This window comes from Monopterus albus, unplaced genomic scaffold, assembly GCF_001952655.1.
Source record: "Monopterus albus unplaced genomic scaffold, M_albus_1.0 scaffold344.1, whole genome shotgun sequence".
NCBI classification, from domain to species: Eukaryota; Metazoa; Chordata; class Actinopteri; order Synbranchiformes; family Synbranchidae; genus Monopterus; species Monopterus albus.
In genome coordinates, this window is record NW_018128224.1 from 70428 (window position 1) to 89367 (window position 18940).

At 40.3% G+C, this 18940-nt stretch overlaps 1 protein-coding gene across 3 annotated transcripts in view; it reads left to right on the forward strand.

Moving 5' to 3' along the window:
* gabbr1a (gamma-aminobutyric acid (GABA) B receptor, 1a) overlaps nt 1–18940 on the forward strand; it is a 70867-nt gene that overhangs the window by 11833 nt on the left and 40094 nt on the right. For all 3 annotated transcript variants that reach the window (XM_020625060.1, XM_020625062.1, XM_020625061.1), the window contains 2 exons: nt 2214–2231; nt 11245–11405. In XM_020625060.1, the coding sequence (XP_020480716.1) occupies nt 2214–2231; nt 11245–11405 (179 nt within the window). The remainder of the gene's footprint in view (nt 1–2213; nt 2232–11244; nt 11406–18940) is intronic.

Genomic DNA, 18940 nt, shown 5'->3' on the forward strand with positions numbered 1-18940 from the left:
AATTAAGGCCAAAAAGTTCTATCTTGGTCTCATCAGACCAAAGAATCTTATTTCTCACAATCTTGGAGTCCTTCATGTGTTTTTTAGCAAACTCCATGCGGGCTTTCATGTGTCTTGCACTGAGGAGAGGCTTCCGTCGGGCCACTCTTCCATAAAGCCCCGACTGGTGGAGGGCTGCAGTGATGGTTGACTTTCTTTGACTTTCTACAACTTTCTCCCATCTCCCGACTGCATCTCTGGAGCTCAGCCACAGTCATCTTTGGGTTCTTCTGTACCTCTCTCACCAAGACTCTTCTCCCCCGATAGCTCAGTTTGGCCGGACGGCCAGCTCTAGGAAGGGTTGTGGTCGTCCCAAACGTCTTCCATTTAAGGCTTATGGAGGCCACTGTGCTCTTTGGAACCTTAAGTGCAGCAGAAATTCTTTTTTTTTTTGTAACCTTGGCCAGATCTGTGTCTTGCCACAATTCTGTCTCTGAGCTCTTCAGGCAGTTCCTTTGACCTCATGATTCTCATTTGCTCTGACATGCACTGTGAGCTGTAGGGTCTTATATAGACAGGTGTGTGGCTTTCCTAATCACGTCCAATCAGTATAATCAAACACAGCTGGCCTCAAATGAAGGTGTAGAACCATCTCAGGGATGATCAGCAGAAATGGACAGCACCTAAGTTAAATATGAGTGTCACAGCAAAGGGTCTGAATACTTATGACCATGTGATATTTCAGTTTTTCTTTTTTAATAAATCTGCAAAAATGTCAAAAATTCTGTGTTTTTCTGTCAATATGGGGTGCTGTGTGTACATTAATGAGGGAAAAGATGAACTTAAATGATTTTAGCATATGGCTGCAATATAACAGAGTGAAAAATATAAGGGGGTCTGAACACTTTCCGTACCCACTGTAGATGGTTAATTTACAACTATACTGATAATCATCAATAGTTGTTGTAGTCAGTTTTTCATTCTCCATCTCCCACGTGTCAGCTTTAGTGACCATGTGTGTTGAACACACAAGTCTGACTGCAGTACAATGTTTCTCAATGTGCTTTCATAGGCAACAAGACAAACTATTTGAATTATTTGAAAAATGTGAAGATTGTGATACTGAATTTTAGAATTGTCGCATTTTAAAGACATCCTCTTGGTCTACAGTCAGTTATGGGCATTTATTTTTACTGTATTTTCTGGTTAACAATGGTAAATTTTATAATTAATGTAAATGTTAAATTGTAAATATGTGAATTAAATGTAAACCTCTAGCTGATTCTTGTTTTTTAATTAATTAAATTATTTGGCAGACAATCAAATGAATAACACAATGAGCGCTGTTTCATCAGATAGACATGGCTCATTTAGCTTTTCCTGTCTGCTTCACAAAAATGGGAACATACAAACACCTGCTCTCCCAATGGTGGAGCATGGTTGCTAGGCGATAAATGATCTGGCCAATCAGAGTGTAATCAGAGTCTGTACTGCCAGCACAGGCACATAAAAGCAGTGATGAATACAAGTGAAACACTGATGTCCCATACGTTAAACTATAATCGGGAAAAATACTCAATGAATATGCCAAGAGGCTGTGCTATATTGTTGACACCCCAGAGTGCTCCCAGCTACAACAGTTGGCTTATGTCCTATCTGAGGTTTGTCCAAATCAGTGCAAATAAATGGAGATGAAAGAAAAAAAATAGATGAAACAAAGAAGTGAAAGAAATGCGATTGCCAACTGGTTATCAGAGCAGTTGGCATGGCAACCAGTAAAGTTGCTATGGGAATGATGGTATTAAAAGGGATGAATGAGGGATTTATCAGCACAGTTGGCCTGGGCAACTGAAAGTAGGCTACTTATTGTATAATCCCTTAAAAATCATTTTATAAGTGCTTTATTATTCACTTAAACACTAAAAAGGGCTCAGCTGCTGTTTAAATCTATTTTAAATCTCTGCGAGATTTCCTAGTGTACCTACACTATGTAACTGTATGAGAGGTAAAGCTTTTTTGTATGCCTCACAGTATATCAGAGTTTTATATAATATCTCGTTAGGAACCTCCTGCCAGGCTTTACCGCTTGGCACAGTGCTTTTCTCAGGACAGTTAGAATATTGTATCACTGCCATCTAGTGGAGGGAAGTCATCTCAATCTTGGACTTTACTCCACCATATCTCATTGTGTTTTTAACCAACTCTTTTCCTCTTTCTCAATTTGCCTGGCAAAGATGACAGAAACTACACAGGTAAGAATTTTTCATTCATTTTATCACATCCACACTAATTAAATTCTACTACCTGCAATTTTAACACAATTTAATGTCATGCGCATACAGTACACCTGCTCAACCCACATTAATTTACATGGCACTAAAACATAAAGGCGATATGGTGCAACATTCATTAAACATTTTGTGTATAACATTACACTGCAAAACAATGACGTTTTCCACCAGAAACCTTTTCACTAGAAATAATACCTTTTAAATCATGAAAGGGACTTCATCTTCAGTCTCACCTAGCTCACACATCTTTTCTCCATTCTGCTTGTTCCTATGGTTAATAGTATGTATTTGAATGTAACTGTTCACATAGATATTGTATCTCTGACTTTTAGTGTGCTTCAGGTAAATCTGCACAAAATGTTGCAGCTGCAAGGTGTACTATCACCACAAGAGGGCAGCAGTGATCTTTGAGAAAATGGCCGAACTCGACATGTCTCCATTTGGGGCAGCAGTAGCCTAAAGCAGTGGCTGCTCTGTAGCTGAAGGTTTAAACCCGCTGAGAAAATCTGGCTTCATGGGGAAAAGGAAACCTCATCTATGAAAAATGTGTTTGTTTTTTTTTATATTAGCAGAAACATTCGTTTATAATCCACTTCTATTCAAATCTGTAAGCTTATGGTAGTTAACAGAAATAAGTTTTCATCTAATATCAGAAAGCATACTTGTTACAGGGCTGACAGTATTTCCCTCTGTTCCTTACCAGCCCATTACATGAGGAACATTATGTTTCCACCCCTGAGTATTGAGCAAATCCTTCTTTTCTGAATCAAAGCACTGAGCATGAAGATTGTCTATTTAATCAGCCTATTAGCATCAATAATGAAATGGCATTTCTAATGCAAATCGTCCAAACTTAATTTAATTTGAATTCCAAAAGTTTAATAAAGATTGCGCATTCTTATTACTTTGCTCTGCCCTCTATAGCTAGAATGGATTTTGAAGAATGAAAACATTAGAGTAGGTGTGGAACATTGTGGTCTCCTACCTCAGTACATGCAGTGCCAATACCGCAGTGTATTTCTGTTCTGTGAGTGTAAAAGTGTATGAAATAGCAGCAGGTCATTTCTGAAAATGAACTAATGTGCTTAGTCAGCCTTCACTGTAAAAATAAAGGGTCAAAACATCTACTAGTACAGCCATTATATCTGATCCCTGGCAAGAATTATGAATACATTTGTTACTGTTGCAGACGGGCTCACCCTCTTGCATAGATATGTCACCACATTTGGAATTGGCCACATATTGAATCATACACTCGTGTAAGGCTCACAACACTGCACTGTTGCTCTAATGCATTAGGCATAAACCTGTGCTTGCGTTTCATAAGCCAAACACTCCCTGCACGCACCATACGCAACACTGAACCTGACAGACGATATAGTTTTATGTAAGTAATCCCATAAGTTTCTGATAAAAACTTTCCAAATGTCGCAGACAGACTTGACAAACACATAATTAACAAAGCAGCGGAGAGCACCGTTTCCATAAATAGAAATTTCCATCTACTGTCTCAATGCTGACCTCCTTCTGGTTCTGCTCTGTCTCTCTCCACTCAATGTGCCATCACCACCCACTTACTGCCGCCTCAGCGGGAGAAAGGTTAATACCCTGCTCCTGTCTGTGTCTGCTCTACCCTGTGTGTGTGTGTGTGTGCGCGCATGTGTGTGTACGGAGTAGGATTGCTTCTCAAATTTCTGCGTTTTCTCCAAGTACAGCAAAACACAACCATAGCTTCACAATCAATACGGCATAACAAGCTACTATAGCTCCTATCCAGTTTCTTCAGCTGTGCCAAATGCAAAAATAAAAAGCCAAAAAACTATTATAATTTTAGATACTTCTGTTAATTCTTTTTAAAGATTATATTGTATTTGTAGATTTTAGAACCACTAGCAGGCATCAAATGATGAATAAATTATTCTTATCTTTTTTTGGAATCCAGTGGTCCATTGATCCATCTCCCTATATTTTCCGACTTGCTGCTGACTTTACTGAAGACAGAGATCTTTATAAACAAAAAAAAAAGAAAAACCCAGTCAGTGCTATGTTCCTCATCATTTCATCTATTAAAAAAAGCCTACAAGTAAATTATTCAGGTATGTTTTTGACTTTTTGTGCAGATTACCCAGAATCTCTGTGTGTGTGTGTGTTAGTTAGTCCATTAAATGTTTAGTTCAACAACTACTTTGAAAAATGATTAACATTTAATTATCTTCACAGTTTTCCAGCAAAAATAGTGAAACTATGCAAACTATTCTGTAAATTTGTCCTTCATATGTCATAGAAAACTAAATAATTTTGCATATTTGAACTTTTGGTTAAAAAAAAAGATATTTAAAGGATAAGTCTGATCATTTTCTATATTAACAATATTACAGTACTCCCCAAACACAGACTAAAATCAAAATTGATTTGCCTCTACTCATGATTAATGTCTCTCAGTCCTGGGTTAGCTTATTCATCTGTGCTGTAGACCTGCACTGATGTTCAAAAACAATTTAAAGATGGTATTTTCAGCTCTGCAAAGTTGAGATGGGTTTTTTTTTTGACAATTAAAACAAAAGTGTAAAATGTATAATGAAAATAATCACGTATGCCAAAAAAATATAAAGTTACAATTTTAATGAAGCAATTAAAAAAGGGTAGTTAGCAAATGTCACCCAAACAGGGACACAAGCTGCATTTACTGGGGACTATTTTTAGTGGTGAATTAATGCACATTGGCTGCAGGACAATGTTTGTGGGACTGACTCAAAATAAACTACAGTTCCCATGTGTGTTGGAATTAAGTAACATTAAGGCTCACTGATATGTTTTTATAGTAATGCAAATCTTTGGCACTGATGAATAAGCTACATCAGACTTTGGTACCACAGAAAATACTTATTAGTACAGGCAGGATTCTATACCTTACAGGGCTTTTTCATTACAGGAACCTACCGAAACGTGTTGCGCCGAGTAACGTTCGTCACTTGTTCTGTTTTTGTTTCCACCACACTTGACTCACTTTAGAGGCGCGTTCCAGGAGCTAAAACTGTGGCACCCCTCAAGAGGTAGTACTAAAATCAAGTACCAGGAACACGAAGGGGGGGACAGGACACTTGCACACAGAGCAGTAGTCTGTGATTGGTTAAACATCTGTGTCTTCACACCTCAAGCATTAGCATTGCGTCTAAACACACAGCTGACTACGTGCTGGAGAAGGAGCAGCCCCTCCCTCCTCAAAACAGAGACCGACACAGAGAAAATACAGTCCAAAAACAAAGCAGGATGGTCCGCGTCAACCCCGGAGGCTATGCTTGGTGATGGTTAAGGGAACTACAGGGTATACTGCTCGTTAGGTTCCTTTAGTGGGAATGCAGCTTATATGTACTGTATGTCACCATTAGGTGATTGCCTCTTTGGGATTTAGCTGTAAATCAGGTATGTGTGTTATCTCTGCAGTATCACAGGATGTTAGAAACATGCAACAAGGCAAACTGCTCATATGTACTACATGCAGTAATTAGTATAGGTTCTGTGAAAAGTTTGTTCCAAAATGTTAAGCTAAAAATTTAAAAAAGGGATTTCCATGATTTTAACTTTCACCTGATGGAAATGTGAATTTGAGCCTTGCGAGTGTTAATAATGAGATTTCAAAGATGATAAATACAGATTTTTGGCATTCAGAAAATATGGAGTCATTGCATTTGTCATAGTTGTATTCATAAAAATACACAACTATTTACTGACTGCTACAAAGTTATGCCCTAGTGGCATGGTATTTTTGCAGTTGAACAAATAACTTAATATTGCTGACCTTGATACTCAGGCATGATATGTTACTCTGATAACTGTGATGCTGCAGACTGCAGGAAACGAGGTAGTGTGTGGTACAAATGATGCAATGAGGATACTGTATCTATGTGCTTTTCGTTGCCTGCTAAATATTATTTTTCTAGCACCCCAGCCAACATTTATACATCTATTAATAAATACTTGTCATACTGCAACTTGAGTTTCCACTTTGCCCATCTGCTCTAACAAGCTGCTGCAAGTTAAACAAACACAAAGAATGGATTTTGATTACACCTTGACCAAAGCCTGATCTCTGCACATAGAAACTGGATATGACTTGTACTGTCAGAATTGTGGGGAGAAAACCTTGTGCCTAAAACTATCCAAGTCTTGCAGCAGCAGATTGATATTACAAAATATGTTGTGTCAGAGAATTTCAAAATGATTTGGATTGCTCCCTTAGTAAAAATAAAATGTACTATACAGGCAAAGGACAATGTAATCTGGCAACTGTGTTAAAAAGGAAACATTGAAAACAGTATTTTACCCACCAACGCATCTGCCAGGAGGAAAAGGCCATTATCCTGAAGGACGCCCAGTGTGCAAACTGCAGATACACAAATATACAGTAGAGGGCCCTCATTAAAGTGGCTCAGCAACATGTTACAGAACTCATGTCTCCAGTGTTTCTTTTCACAGGCTGTGCCACAGCTCTTCTCTGAATGTGGCATTTGCCACCAGGGGGGTTGTTAACGCCGCACTGGCCGATGCTGGTGCATCTTGCCTGTGTTGTCTGCAGTGTATAAAGTTCACAGCTGAATAATTGATGTGCGTTGGATGGGTCATGGGATGGGAGAGAGAATGAGGAGGTGGAAGTGGAAGGCAAATGCCAGCAGATGATCACTACACTCACCTCAGCCTGTGAAGGCTTGTTAGCAGCTACATGTAGATCTGAACAGCTCTCTGCTACATGGAGATATCCAGATAATGAGATTTGGGTAATGAACCAGTTACATAATAGTCATATTCCATTGTCTAAGTACAGAGGGTTTTTAATTTAGACTGAAAAAATAATGGTCTTCTTCTCAATTGTGCAATAAGTAATTTTCAAAAGGGAACTTGAATGCAACATCATATTGCAATTAGAGCACTTATACAAGAGCTGAGCATAAATAGGAACCAAGGTTTAGACACTAATGTTAATAGGCTACACTGAAAATGGCAAAAGGTATTTTTGCGACTACAGTGTCTTTTCACTTTTTCAACAAGTTGTTGAGCTTTCTCACATACTTCGTTGATATCAAATGATGCTGGCAGATGCATCTCCCAAAACATCAAAGGTTCTTTTTAGAGGACACAAATGAAAACCAGCTGTATGATAATTCAGTTCATGTATAAAGGCCTAAAGCCCATTGTGCCTGGTTCTTTATGTATGTGTTCGTGTACAGTATGTGCGAGTTTATGAGTAGGAAGCAGTGTGTGTGTGTGTGTGTGTGTGTGTGTGTGTGTGTGTGTCCACGGTTGTCTCTGTGTGTCAGAGACAGGGACCTTTTGTGGACACAGGGTTGAAACAGCAGGTGTGCAGTAGAGTCCTGTAGTCTGCCTCTTCTCCACACTAACTACATCACCGTTTTCTGCTCTTCTCAGAGATGAAGACAAATAAAATCCGTCATGATTGATACCGCCTACCACATTTTTTGCTGATTTCTCAAAGCAGCAAAACATAATTTTATAGACTTTGCCACAGAGGGGAGGTAGAGATGAAATGGTCTATGAATTAGCAGAGGTGGTCACAGACTGAGTTGCACACTGCTTGTGTGCAGTATGCTAGTGTAAGCATGGAGTTATTGATTTGCAGAAACCCCATGAATGCATTTCTGAATGCTGAAATTCCAAAAATCCTTAGGTTAAATATAGTTTCTATGGCATTTAAATGACTGTAGTTGATTACGTAGGTCCTAAGAGCAGAACAAATAAGATATGGCAGTGGTTTGTCAGTTGGAAGAGCCCCCACTTTGGTCCAGACTCAAATATCTGAACAACTGCTAGATGGATTGCCATGAAATTTTGTGCAGAGGATGAATCCTGCTAACTTTAGCAATCCCCTAACTTTTGTTTTTGCACCACCATGAGAATCACACTTATTAGTGAAATATGTCTGCAACCTTTGGACCGATTGCCATAAAATTTGATGCTGATATTCATGTTCCCCTCAAGATGTCAAGTAAAAACAGCTGTGATTATTTAGCCTTTTGTCTAAATCAGTTTAGTCTAAATTTGGTTTATGGTAAACACTAGATATCCCTGTCAGCCCCCGTTATACTTAAGTGATAATTAGCATTGCTAACACACTAAATTAAGACACTGAACATAGTTAATATTATTGCGGCTAAACACCATGTTAGCCTTCTCATTGTGAGCATGTTAGCATCCTGATTTTGGCGTGTAGCTCAAAGCACTGGCATGTTGAAGCCTCTGCTGATACTACATGGGGCTCATATGACGTCTGTTCAGCTCTACGTAATAACTTTACTTTTCACACAGCTACTAGTTTCATGTAGCTTGATGTCTAACCTTGCATTAATGGCATGTGATCGCTGCATTCACTGATGCTATGCATTATGCACACTGGTTATGCACACTGGTTTATCGTTTGACATATACATTTTGGGGCACAATTGCATCCCTCATTATTATACTACCCCACTGCTTTAGTATACACTACATACTGTACATTAATTCACGGCATATCTACATGTGCTTTGCTGCTGTTTGCACTGATATGATTAGATGCTAAAAAGCACCTTCTTTACATATACATATGATTGCAATGTAGTTAATTTAATGTGATTTACAACTACAAACATGTCTAACTGATGCATTGATTTGTCAACATTTATCTGCAGCTATTTTGATAATGATTAACTGTTAAGGTGGATAATTTTCAAACATAATGCCAAATATTAGTCTACATAGTTTGGGCTTATCAGACGTTAGGATTTGCTGTTTTTGTTTATTTTATAACATGTAAACTGAGGATCTTTGGACTTTGGGCTGTTGGCCTGACACCATGCCGCCAGCACCATCAGCATCTCTAATACACCATCTTGTAAGGATACTGATAGATTACTTCTTGAAAGTATTAATACAACAGATTCCAACAAGATTTGGGCATATTTACTTGCATATTGACATACGTACAGAGGTTAAAAAAGTTACAGTGCTCCACTTTTAACCTCAGTCCAAACGTAAAGAAGGAAGGGACCATAATGCACTTGGCCAAGTTTTGGCGGAACGTACACATCTCGTTCAGTACTGCCATCTAGTGGCCAAGGTGACATCAGACTCCAGCAGCCCACTACTAAGTTATCCCCACATTACAAAACTAAACAATGTTACATCAACAGGAAAACATGAACCTTAAGAACCCCCAGGGGACACCCCACCATAAGTGGAAAACTATCTAGTTATTTATTTATCTCCCCTTAGAAAACGTTTACCACCCGGCTACATTATTATTATTTTCTGCCATTGAATAAACTAAGTGATTAACAGATCAAAATGAATCTTCAGATCATTCGATAAATATAAAATATTTATATTATTTGCAGCCCTAAATCTAAATCCATTAGAATGTTCTCACTGACAATCAAGCATTTATTTTGAAAATATAATTTGCTATAATTGAATAAGCAACGTTTGAATTGTAACATTATGGTCATGTTCTGTTATGTTGTGTAAATGAATTCAGAGCAAATGTTAATGGAAAACTAATCAAATTATTTAGTTCAAGAGTTGCTAATTAAATACAGACAGTGGAACACATTTATGCATTGTCTATGATTTAATCAGCAGTTTGATTATTTTATATAATTTTGATTAGGCTACAGCTGTAAAACCATATTAGTCATTACTGATGTTATAATGACTTTCACCATTTCACACCTTACCTGCTAATGGATAGACTCATTCTTAGCCTGCTTGAAGGGGACTCTGGGTGTTTTCTAAATTGGCCTTTAACCCAACACCAGCAGTGTGAGCCAGCAGCTCGCAGCAGTGATGAGAGTAAGACGCCAAATGCCGAGAAGGAAATGTGACAAAATGAGGTTGTGCGAGACTCTTGCGAAATTGATGTAGCTAATGTTGAAGTTAAGCTCAGCGTGTAGCTCGTTAGAAAATCTTTGAGGAGATTTAGCCCAGAGCCCCCTCCCAACCAACCAACCATCCATCCATCCCTCTCTCTCTCTCTCTCTCTCTCTCTCCTCTCCCTCAGCATGCATTCCTGGCTCCCTCTCTCGTCTCCTCTCTCTCACACGCACACACACTCAGCCAGCCGGTGCTGCAGTGGATCAGACGCAGAGCTCTAGCGCGCCTGCTTTTCTGCGATAAATCGTTTCATCTGTCGGAATACGGCTGCTTTAAAAAGGAGGAGATGTTGCCTTCTATTTCCGCTGCTACATCTTTCAGGTCACACTCCAGTCTTACGGTTTTTTTTAGGCGCAGCTCCCAGTCCGCACCGGTTTGACCCGATTGACGTGATCTGAGCGGACGCTAGTGTCTAATTCGCGCGTCCTTTTTGCGTAAAAGTCGTGAGAAAGGGACGCGCTATCTAATATTCATGATTGATTGCGTGCAGAAAGCTATCCATTAATCCATTTTAGTCCATGGATGTCACGCTAAATGTGTGGAAGTGTATCGTAATGAGGTTCGTTTGAAACTTGACCGATGAGCATCTCGAGGCGATCAGCATCGTCTTCACGATACTGACTGAACTGTGTTTGACTTTGTCCCGAAAATCTCCAGCATGCAGTGTATAATTAACCATGCATTATGCTAAATTATACGCGGACTAAATTATTTGCTCGATTCGTTAAACGTTTGCATTTAGGTGGCATAAACAAAACCTGCAAAGCTTGACATCAATCCTGACTCATTCGTAGGTTTTGTCAACGACCCGGACACGTGTTGAATTCATTTAGTCTAAATTTTAGTAGTAAAATTCGCACCTAAAATAACCTTTGCCCGGTTTGACTCCGCTGCAGCACCGGGGTCAACCTGCCCCGGATCCACTCACCTTGAACCATGCTGGTAATGAGCAGGAGCCCTCCGCGGGCAACTCGTGCACCCCGCGGGCATGCCATGTTCCTTCGGGCATCTCTCATCGCTCTTCTCCTCCTCTGGCCACGGCCGTCCGCAGGCAAGAAGAAGCTGTACATCGGAGCCCTGTTCCCCATGAGCGGAGGCTGGCCCGGTGGTCAGGCGTGCATGCCTTCCGCTCAGATGGCACTGGACCTGGTGAACAACAGGACCGACATCCTGCCTGACTACGAGCTGGAGCTCATCCACTTCGACAGCATGGTGAGTGCATGTGGAAGAGAGTCAGAGGAGGTGCGCACTTAAGTGGTGTGTGGTGTCAGTCAGCCAGGGATCTAATGATCAGCCTCTCGAATTAAGATGAGAATCTGAACCTGTTGTGTCATTTTGTGTGCTGTACATCATTTATCATCACTGGCGTGTTTTAATTTTCATGTTTTGTCCTGCAAACAACCTTTTGTGACTCTGTAACGTATTTGAATTTCAGTCCTGCCTTTCTCACGAGTCATGGCAGGTACATGAAATTTGACTCTGCCAAACAGTTGGATAGCCTGGCTTTTCAGGAACAACATCTTAAAGGAGAGCTTTCTTAAAAGAAGATAAATTACACTCAAGTCCTAACTCTCCTTGTACAAATGGGCTGCCATGCTATGTACAGTGCTGGTTTGTGCTAAATTAACACACAGCCCCTGCTTGTTGCTCATCAATCATTAACCATGGTGGTATTTGAAAATGTCAGCATATCAACCACTATAAATCCAATATCCGCCCCCGACTGGTTTCATTTCCCCTCCCTGCCCCACTTTACCACCTACCACACTCACACAGACTTTGACCAAAAAGCACACTATTTATCTTTGTAAAAAGCGTTTTATTTGCACCACCTTGCTGCAGTTGTTATCTAGAAATTTCCCACCCTAAAGGAACCATCTTTTCCTCAGCAGAGGGATGAGTGCAGGCACATGAAAACAATCACTGGATTTCCCCCTTGTCTCCTTTCTGGAGGGTCCTTATCAATCAGGCTGTAGGACAGATGCCTGAAGAGTGGCAGGGGCACCAAACAGTTAACTGTACTGGGACTGGTTAGAAATTTGCTACGAGCTGTACTCTGATTGGTGTACAGGGCTCTGCATTGGAATCCTGTTAAACAGAATAGCAGGGAGAGAGCACAGAGTGTGTGCGTGCGTGTGTGAGAGATGGAGAGAGGGAGAGTTGGCATGGCAACACAGATACTCTTGAAGCAAACCACAGAAACAAATAAGGTTTCAGCTCTGTGAAAATATGTGTACAAATTCATACGCTTCATATGCAGAGCCAATAGTACAGCTCGTGCTTATTCCCATTCTGTTATATATAGACCTTGGTTTTTGCAGTCAAATGCTAAACAGATCAAATATGTGTGTGTCTTTGTGTTCCTGCATGCTCTGATTAGAAGTGTGGTGGAGCAGGCAGCTGTAGATGTAGCTGCCATATACATAAATATAAAGCAAATGCACTAAGAGATTTCACAAGGACTAGAAAACATCACTCTTCTTGCTATAGGAGTCGTCGGTGCCTCTGGCTTGAGAAATAGATGCAGATCCTTTGAATAGAATGGCTCAGTGAGGCTGGTATGACATTGTCTGAGTGACGCTGGTTAATTCCTTGAATTAAGTCGAGGAGGGAATTTATTACTCTTGCCTTGGGTACAGTGTGTTTGGAATGGCGTTTTTATCTTATGATTGCAAACATTTTTTGCCTGGCTGGAATAGTAAATAGGATCTTAACCCCTGAGAGGCGGAAAAGCAATTATAAGAAAAGGGATTAATTAGCTATGATATTGACATCCACTTATTACAGCTTGTTTGGTCAGAGAGCCGATCACCTCGTGAGTGCAAGTCTTTGTTTAAGTGTGAGATTAAGACAAGGGTGCAACTGGCTCTTTGTTTGCTTGCATTTCGAAATCAAGGCAGGAGAATTATGCAGCAGACAGTCTTGAACTGAATTTGTTATCATGATGAAGAACTTTTTTTTTTATTGCCTTTTTAAAGTCTAACAGCAGTATTGAATAAAAGACATGCATTAAAGATGGACTTGGATTTGGTAAGCAGGTGCCTGCACACACACAGACACACAGATGCACCAGTTTGTGACCATTAGGGTTGGGAGTATCAAGCTATGTCCTCCGCTTGTACAAGATCATACAATATTCATGAAGCTCAACACTTAATCCCAGCCTGTACTTTTAATGGATGCAGATACCCTGTGGTAGCAGAATGGCTTGTTTCTCTGGCTATTCTGGCAGCAGCATCAGACTATTTACAGCCTTCTGAGATCTACACACACAGACAGACGCACTTACACACACACAGTACGTGCAGACACACACATTTTCCGTTGCCATGGATATATCAAAGCTGAGACTGCAAACTTTGATCAATTATTAACCGTGATGGAGTGAGACAGTGGCGACAGAGAAAAACGGTTGAACAAGGTGCTTCCCTCACTTTCCACACCTTTACTTTAATTGGCAGCTGTGACATCATTTCAGAATTGGAATTGTCTTTAATGGTAAAGTATGTTTGAACATAGAAGGAATTTGACTCTGGTACAGAGGCTGTTATTGTGTTGTGAGGTAACAGGAAATAGAAAATAAAAAAGTCAAAACAATGGAAAAAATGTGTACCCCACCCCCTAAATAGGAAATATGTGAAATCAAAAATAGGAAAAGAGACAGTACTTATAGTATATATACATTATGGCAAAACAGCTTTCATACTGATATATGCAGTGGTTATATGTACAGTTTATTGCTGTGTCCAGTCATACTGTCGTTGGTTAAGTGTTCATCAGAGTGATAACCCGGGGGAAGAAACTGTCCCTGTGCCTGGTTGTCTTGGTTCACAGTGACCTGTAACACCGTCCAGAGGGGAGGAGTTCAAACAGATTGTGTCCAGGGTGTGCAAAGATCTTCTCTGCCCTCCTTTTGACCCGTGAGGTGTACAGGTCCTCCATGGAGGGCAGGCTCACACTAATGACCTTTTCTTCAGTCCTGACTGTCCTCTGAAGTCTGTACTTGTCCTGTTTGGTTCCTGAACCAAACCAGACAGTGATGGAGGTGCAGGGAACAGACTCGATGATTCCTCTGTAGAACTGTATCAACAGCTCCTGGGGCAGGTCTCTCTGCTGTGCCTTCTTGATGATGGTCCTGATGTTGGATATCCACTTCAGGTCCTGGGAGATAGTGGGGCCCAGGAGCTTGAAGGACCCCACTGATGATACAGTGCTGCTGAGTATGGTGAGGTGCTCCCCTGAAGTCCACTGTCATCTCCACTGTTTTGAGCATGTTGAGCTCCAGGTTGTTGTGACCACACCACAGGACCAGCTGTTCAACCTTCTGTCTGTACATAGACTCGGCACCATCTCGGATGAAACCAATGACCATTGTGTCATCTGAGAACTTCAAGAGCTTAACGTGGGGTCCCCTGAGGTACAGTCATTGGTGTATAGGGAGAAGAGCATTACCAGTATTCATCACTGGTTCTTGCGCATGTCCGTTGCTGTAAGAGCCTGGTGTGGGAAGCCAGATGTAATTATGTGGAAATTAGGAGATGTCGCTATGCATGCTTTGGGATTCAACACATAGGCTGTTCCCCAGGCCCTTATCCCCACTTCAGGCTCTTGTTTTCATCAATCTGGAGTGTAATTAGAGAATGTATTATGATGAGCATGTGGCTTCTCCCATTCTTACCAGCCCAGGGACCCTTCAGTTGCTTTCGGAAGCTTTTGCAGGCTGGGTTTGACTGATTGGATAGGCTACATCGACATGTTAACATCCACACCGTTATTGGTTTGGGGAATTTCAGAACCAAGGACAGCGATGGGAGTGCCGGTGCTATGTCATGTATGTGTGCAGCTGTACGAGTGCACTTTTACTGCTGTGTACACACACTTATCTATGCATGTGTGTCTGTCAGTAAATGTGTCCATGAATGTGTATGTGAATGGCATCAGTGCCGTCACTCCAGATACTCTCATGAGGCGAAGCTAGAAATGAAAGTGGAAATGGCAATGGCCCCAGAGGGTTGTAGAAGACAGACTCCCAAGAATAGCAGAGATTCCTCAGCCTTTATTGCACACCTGCCAGCACCTGTCTGTTTTTTCTTCTTCTTCAAATGGGGAATGTGTGCTTTTTTACTTTTACTATTTGGTGTTCCCATTGTTCTAGCCATAGGTTTCATTTCCTGTGCTCATAGAAAATGGTGAATGAAAGGTTCACCTGTAGAGTCTGATGCCATTTTGCAGTTATAATCGAGACTAGGCCCCTTTTTTCTAGACCTTCACAGCCTGTTAACATGTTAAAAAGCCTGTTAAAAAGACCAAAATCAGCTTCAAGCTGTGGCTTGAAAGGTTTTAACATCAGAATGTAAATGCAGGGCTGCACTTATGGCAAAAATCATACTCACGATTATATTGGCCAGTACTGACACCATGATTATTTCACACTTTGGAAACATTATGGATTTATTGAACTTAAAAAAGAAAACTTGTCTTTTAACAGTGGGTTTTCTTGAAGTTTAAATGATTCAGCTGAAGAACAAATTAATTAATTCATCTACCTAAATGTGATTGACAGTTCAGAGGAAATTACTTATTAGCCTACATTCATTTTACAAATAAAACTTTGCTACTTAAGGTTGACAGCATTGCCTGTCATAACCTACAGAATGACTCAGTCTGCTGGGCTCACCATGACACAGCCACATCCATCTCTCTCCTTCTCATTTAGCAGAAGGCTGCAGTCATATTTCATTTTAGCTTGTGCATAAAAATGAGGTATTAGCTTAACAAGCTAGATATGGTTAACAGACTGGTGGTGGATGGCAGACTGCAGGCAAATCTGAAATGATCACTTCTGTACAAGTTTATGCTCATTTAGCAGGAGTTTTGATAGATTACTCTTACTGACATTTTACTTGCGGAGGTTCTATTGCACATATAGTAACAAGCTTAGCTGTTGTCAACTCGAGTCATGTTTCACTTCACTGGATGCAACCAAAACATGCTTGCACTGGAGAGTGCTGAAGGGGTGCGCTGGATTTATAACACAGGACAAAATTAGAGCATCGTAGCGAAATAGAGTATGGTATAATAATTGTTTTATCTCAATTATTTTTGTCTTCATAATTGTTGGAAAACAAAGTTGTAACTGAAAATAAAATTTGATTAATCCCCAAGCCCTGTTTTAGCACCATGCTTCCTGCAAATTTAAGGCATAATATCTAAAGAAGTATTAAGACAGGTTAAGCCCATGCTATTGCTTCTTCTCCTCTGTTTGCTCTTACATTTATGAGTTTTTTTACAGAATGAGGGACATTTGACCCATTACACTCAAAGATCTCAGGGTCACCTATGTTATGTAGGTTGACAGAGGCATGAATGAACTTTTTAAAGCTAAGTTTGGCTGCTAGTGATTGGGTATCCCGCAGGTTTACCACACATTAAACCTGTTTTTCTCACCAACGCTAGTTTCCAACATATATTACTCCTTTTTCTCTGCAGCTAAAACTGTTATCGTAACTATATTTAAACTTTGCTAAACTTTGCAGTCTAGACAGTTGCCAGCTTTATTCCAGTTCAAAATACAAACAAGTGTTCAAAAGTATTTTGTTTGATTGCTAGACAGTACATTGAAACATAATTTTGACTAGACGGGGTTCTGGTCTGAACACTGAAATAACCTTCATGAGGTCAGAATCAATACTGTTTAATGCAATTCTAATTTCTACATGTTCTGAAGTGAGCTATTTGGAAAAATGATTTCAACAAGCTTTTATTAAAAGCTGTGATGTTGGATGGTGTGTGACACATTGATTAAATCATTTAAAGATAATCAGCGTAGGCAATGAATTACCGCTTGTCAGAGTAAAGTTAAAACCCTAACACCAGAATGCTAACAAGCTTTTTCTCAGCATGCAGCCAGCCCACAGCCACAGTGACAGAGAACACAAACAACCTTCAGGAAAGACAGTGTTCAGAAAGGTCTGTGTGTCAATTTGCATCTCCCTCATGTGAAGTAGCACAGCAGTTAGTTTTATGAAGAATCAGGCTGCAGGTTTGGAACCAGCTCAGCACTGCAGCAGCTGATTTCACCCAGAAACACAGGCAAGGAGGAAGTGATCTATGAAATCAACTGTTGTAGTGATTGATTGAAAGAAAAACCCGCAGTCTCTCTGCTCTCCATTTCACAGGATTGCCTTATTCTAGATGACATCAGTATGCTTTCACAGTCAGTGCTAATGCTATTAATACAATGAATCAAGGACAGTCAGCAGTGCATGCCGGTAGACTTGGTGAGTAGTTTTACTGGCATGCTCTTCAAAATTTTAATTTGATAAAGTAATCAGCTTAGGGCAATCTTTTCATGACAAGGAACAGGATTTCTGCACTGATTTATTTTGCTGTTGCTCTGCTGCCTGTTTTGGGGATCAAGCAGCAACCATCATACTAAATTTTAAAGCCAGTGCAGAGGGTTTGAAAGTCCACTCTAATGTTTCTAGTGTCATACTCAGGTCCTCTTGGCTTGAATGGTGCCTGTTATCCTTTAACACCCACCAGTCTTTTGTGTTGCTGTGTTTAGTTCACAATAATGGACTTTTTCTGATGGTTAGACACTGATGAATGTAGACATAAAGGTTTTGAAGATTTGGTGGACTGCCACCAAATCTTTTAAGGCCATTGTCGTCGTCTTCTTCTTTTTCTTCTGCTTCTTCTTCCATCCATCCATCCATCCATCCATTTTCCTCCGCTTATCTGGAACCGGGTCGTGGGGGCAGCAGTCTAAGCAACCCAGTTCTGTTTAGGGAATTTTGCCTTTAGTTGATAGTATACAAATTAGAGGCAGGAGGGACATGTGGAGAACAGGGGAATGACTTGTAAAAAAAAACATCCCTTGTTGGATTTAAACATCATGTCGTGGTTTACTAGGTATATGTCTTTGCTCCTAGGCCACAGTTTTGGTTGTATACTGTGCTGTTGTTCAATGTATCTGGTATATTTTTGACATTTATGTTTTGTTTGACAGTGACAGGAGTATTTTATATTAATTCATTATTCTTTATACAATTTAATATTCATGATGGTACTAAATAGAGTCAGACCAATAAATTGGCTGTATCAGCCAGTATTAGCTTATTGCCGTGTAAATGTTGGTCCGTAAGTAACAAAAAAAATCTAGTACCAAAATACCAAACTAGGTTTGCAGTCAACTGGAAAGTAGACATGGAAGCTCATCAAAGATGCTGTTAACAGCCACTTTGAAGCATATCAAGAGTGGGTAATTGGTATTAAAAAGTGGAGTATCACAAGATACTGTATCCAAACAATAATTTGTCTTGGTTGACTGTTGCTTGCCTCATCTTAACGCCACCAAATTTGACTGTAATCAGTGTCATTTTTTGGCACAGCCAATTTGTTGTTAAAATGGCTGCAATGATAAGCCACGCTCCTAAGCTGCAAAACATCCTTTCAGAAAATATCCAGCAAACAGCTGATGGCAGATCTATTATTTCCTGGCAGCTGTGCTACACAGCTGGCAAGCCCACCACCCCCACCCCCACCCCATCCACTGCTTGTTTTAAAGCCCTATCCCTTTTGAAAACGTCTAGGTGTTAATGGAATGTACTGGTTGCGGAAGCCGTGGTGTGAAAGTGGTTGTGCACTTGTTAAAGCCAATTAAGTCAGACAGCAGCGGTTCACAAGGTGATGCAAAATGATCTTACATGACTTAACGGTAAGAAGCCAATGAGCGCTAAAAGCTT